The following is a 4,554-nucleotide window of genomic DNA, read 5'->3' on the forward strand; positions in this document are numbered from 1 at the left end:
TGTTCCTTGTCGTCCTAAAAAAACAAGTGATGTTTTTTGGACACATTTATTAGAATTTGTATATTGAACATTTTGGGGTGTTTTAGAGGCATCAAAAGGCAAACCAAATAAAACAAACAAATTTCAAACAAAAAAGGCAACAAAAATACCAGATTATTTGTATGAAAGGTCAATTGGAAGAATTTATTTTTTTTAAATAGAACATACAGATTTTAAATAAAAAGGGTTAAATATTACCACACTATTACTATGAAAGGCAAACAGGAAGAATTTCAAAGAAAGACAAAAAAACAAACAAACACTCTTAAAAAACAGAAAAATACAAATGACAAAACAAATAGTGCAAAAGAACACGGAAATTACACATCTTCTATACGAGAACTCTACTATAGGATTTATTTGCCTAGCTCCGATCCTCATGAAGCCACATCACCATCAAGCATTTCTCATTCCCCGCAAACGCGTGCGCTGGCCGATTATAATCTTATTTGTATCCTTATTAAACTATCGGACGGTTTTCAAGTTAGATGATTTAAAAAATAATTTTCTAATTGAGTTAGGTAAATTGGACTCACATAATTGTGAGTTGTTAAGGGAGGCGGATGGACTTTGTCTCAGCTTGAAATAGATAAGGGGCGTGTAGCTCCAGGCCCAACAACCTGCGCGCAGCTTCAGGCCCAACAGCGCCCAGCTTCCACGTATGCACAGCTGACAGCAAAGCCTATGCAAGTACGGAGTACATATGTCCAGTCCAGTTGTTTTTCCTCCCCTCAAAGAAAAAAAAAAGTATGTCCAGTAGTCCACTTCTCGAGGAGTGTTCCTCCCCCTCAAAGAAAAAAAAAAGTATGTCCAGTAGTCCACTTCTCGAGGAATGTACTAAGTCCTTGTTTACTTCCACCCAAAATTCAAAAACTTTTCAAAATTAAATATAAATGAAAATAAAAATTAATTGCACAGTTTGGTCGAAATTTACGAGAAGAATTTTTTGAGCCTAGTTAGTCTATGATTGGATAATAATTACCACAAACAAACGAAAGTGCTACAGTGTCGCGAAAATTTTTTGGGAAAGAACTAAACAAGGCCTAACTACTGCTACTCCAATTGTATTGTGCATGTATGTACACTCCTATTATTGTAGTATGTATACTTCGTACAGGTACATGTACTTATGTGTAGATCAATTCTGTTGCACTGCACAGTAGTGCACCTGCACTACTCACTGTCACTGAGCATGCACTTTGCTCGTGTGACACGGCCTGACCCTCAAGTACGCTGGAACCGGCCGGCACCACCAAGTACCCTGCCGAGCCTGTTGCTCGTGTGACACTTGTCCAGGCAGAGGTAGCTTTCCGTTGAACTGAACTGTCCCGCGCGCCCCTGTTGCTCCGTCCCCCTTCCAAGTTCCAGCTGCACCAGCTGCCCTTTCTGTACTTGCCATGTTCTGAATCCGGCCATCCTGTCTATCCGTTTCGTTGGTTTCTTTTGTACGTGTCCTGTGCTCACTAGTCCGATACTACTATATATACTATGTTGTGTTTGGTTAGGCTCTCAAGTTAGCTCTTGGCTTGGCTAGGTTAGATTTATGTTGTTTGGTTCTGGAGTTAGGCTCCAACCAGCTATCCATACACCCGGAGTCCGGAGTCAAGCTCAGAAAGAAACGTGGGGTTGGTGTTTCTTCTAAAGTCAGGCCAGAGCTACCTCTGATGCTCTCTTCTCTTCACCTCCCGGTTTTCACTCTGTGCTACTCATCCTTCGCATGGGCCGCACCGTCTGTCCTCTTCATTCGCACGCCCGTCCGTCCCCTTCCTTCGCACGGGCCATGTCATCCGTTCGACAGCTGCTGGCCTCCCCTCCTCACTTAGATCTTGGCCGCGGTGGAGCTCCTGGTGACCGAGGAGACGGAGGTCCCCTTCTCTGTGTTCTCAAACCCCATCCAACTCTTCGTGGATGACTCCACGGAGCGTGTGGCCCTCGCAGACGCCGGCGAGGACGCCACCACCTTCATCGTCTTCATCCTCGCTGACCCCGCACCGCCATTGAGGAGATGCTCCATAAGGATTCCACCTTCGCCGCAGTCGGCTGCTACGCCAGTCTCTCCGCCTTCGAGTCCCTCTTCCTCTTTGACGCGGTCTGTCGCTTCCTCCTCCCTCACGCCGACGCTGCCGTGGGCCTGCAAGAGGCCAGCAGGCAAGGGCGGTAGGGACTTCCTGTCGTGCCGCTACCGCGTCATGGACGAGCACGAGGACCGGTGCTAGCTCTGCCACGGCCTCACCTCCGTGGAGGTCAAGTGCGCCAAGGCCGACGACAGCGAGCCGACGAGGTCCACATGCTGCTACGCCATCCCTGGCACCCCCGCCTGTGTCCGCCCTAGCTCTGCCTCCTCCGGTTCCCCTTTCCCCTCCTACCCCGGCTTAGGCGTGGTGCTTGAATGCTCAGCGAGGAGGAGGAAGATGGCGAGGGGTGTGCCTAGGAGCTGTTCAACAACACAATGTCTTAGAGGGGATGAACTCATCATCCTAAAGAAAGAGGTGACTTTATGCAAAGCAAGTCAACCAACCAAACAAACATGTGTTGTAGCCAAGCTAACACAATGCATACAACCAAACAACTATGAATTAGTTTAGTTTTGCTAGACAGGCTTATATACAAAATGAACCAAACACATCCATACATACCTGCTTGGCGACCGGTGACCGGGCCTCTGTACTAGCTACTTTTCGAATGATCTTTAATTATGTTAATTAATTTAGCAAGTTGATGATGAATACTCAGTCCATCATAAATTATAAGACATTTGACTTTTTAACATCAAATTTGACTAGTCATCTTATTCAAAAATTTGCACAAAATATCATGTCTTTTTTCGTAGCTAGTTTATTAATAAAAGTTTTTCAAGAATAATTTAAATTTGACTATGTTTGCATAAATTATTTGAATAAGATAACTGATCAAACTTGGAATAAAAAAAAGTCAAACATCTTATAATTTGGGATGGAGGAATTAATAAGCAAGTGTTCGACCGAGTTGATGATCTTAAATAAGCTCGATGTTAAAGAAACTACAAAGTAGGTCTTCATGCATGGATATGAAACATGAAATTTGGTCATAGTACTACTAGGACTAGAAGAAGACTGATAAGAGCCTGCTTGCTACGAGTACATGAATACATGAAGAACGAAGAAGGAGCTAGGGCGCGCAGCTAGCCACTCTCTCCTCTTCTTCCCTCGATCGCTCCCTCGATCTAATGCTGATGCTAGATGCTAATACTACTATACTACTCACTCACTCACTCACTCACTCACACTGGTCGACCCAACTCTCTCGAAAGGAATTAAACAGCAGGGATCGAAGGAAAGAACTGATGATCAGGATCGATCATCATGATAAGCAAACTACTAGCTAGCTAGGCTAATTCATGGTCGATCGATCAAGCTACGTGCACAGCAGATGCAATGCAAAGCAATGCATGGGATTCCTCATCAGTGGGAGAGGAAGCTGAAGGGCGAGTAGCCGTCAGAGCCCTGCGACGACGCCACCATGCTGTCCCCGGCGCCGCCGGACGGGAACCCGCACAGCTGGTCCGCGTCGCCAGCGCCGCCCCAGAACCCGGCCACCATCTGGGCAAGGTCGTCCACGTCCTCCCGGAGCCCCATGCCCATCCCGTAGGCGTCCGCGTCCGAGTACCGCCGCAGGTCCTCCACCGCCGCCGCGCTGCTCCTCGGCCGGAGGCAGCTCTCCGGGACCACGCTGCTCAGGTACCCGGAGTTGTCGTCCGCGCTCGCGAACAGGAACTCGTGGTGGTGGTGGTGACCGCCGCCGCTGCGGTCCAGCAGCAGCGTGCCGTCGGCGCGTTCCACGGGCACCGGCATCGTCGACGAGCACTCGCCCGACGACGCGCCGCCAGCTGCTGCAGCGCTCGCCGAGCCGGCCTGGTGGTGGTAGTGGTGGTGCCCGTACGAGGCAATGTGCGGCGCGCCGGCGCCCACTCCGCCGCCGTACTGGTGCTGCACGGACGACGGCGCGTGCGCGTACGACGACGGCTGCTGCCCGTGGTGGAACGGCGCCAGGAAGGGCGGGTAGTTGTACGCGGCGTGCGTGTAGACGAAGTTGGTGCGCGCCTGCGCGCCCTTCATGGACAGCGCCGCGCGGTCGTAGGCCAGCGCCGCCTCCTGCGCGGTGTCGAACGTGCCCAGCCAATGCCGCTCCTTGGTCGTGGGGTCGCGTATCTCCGCCGCGTACCGTCCCCACGGCCGGCGACGCACGCCGAGGAACCGCCCGGGCTCCTGCGCGCGCCGGCGCCCACGGCCGGCTGGCGGACGCTCGCTCGGAGACGACGGCGGGGACGGCTGCGGCTGCCCGCCTGACGCTGCCGTCGCCGGCTTCGGAGGATGGTCGGAGAAGGCCATCATGGTCTGGTTGCTGCCGCTGCTGCTGCCACTGCCACTGCCTCGGGTATTCATCATGGCAAGATGAGCACGAGTGAGCTAATAGGCTTTAGCTGCTGTGGCTGTGAGCTACCTAGGTTGAGTGCTGGCTTGAGGTCGTTTTGGAGTA

The 4,554-nt window shown here is 50.9% G+C and overlaps 1 protein-coding gene across 1 annotated transcript; it reads right to left on the reverse strand.

The window, feature by feature from the left end:
* On the reverse strand, window positions 3,104-4,554 carry LOC8078523 (ethylene-responsive transcription factor ERF086). Its single transcript, XM_002463317.2, has one exon. It carries the CDS (start codon window positions 4,461-4,463, stop codon window positions 3,480-3,482), a length of 984 nt encoding a protein of 327 aa, XP_002463362.2. The 5' UTR covers window positions 4,464-4,554; the 3' UTR covers window positions 3,104-3,479.

This window comes from Sorghum bicolor, chromosome 2 (assembly GCF_000003195.3).
Source record: "Sorghum bicolor cultivar BTx623 chromosome 2, Sorghum_bicolor_NCBIv3, whole genome shotgun sequence".
Lineage (NCBI taxonomy): Eukaryota > Viridiplantae > Streptophyta > Magnoliopsida > Poales > Poaceae > Sorghum > Sorghum bicolor.

Bases quoted from the DNA above. Each gene is read 5' to 3' on its own strand.
- LOC8078523 (XM_002463317.2), bottom strand. From the start codon at position 4,463: ATGATGAATACCCGAGGCAGTGGCAGTGGCAGCAGCAGCGGCAGCAAC.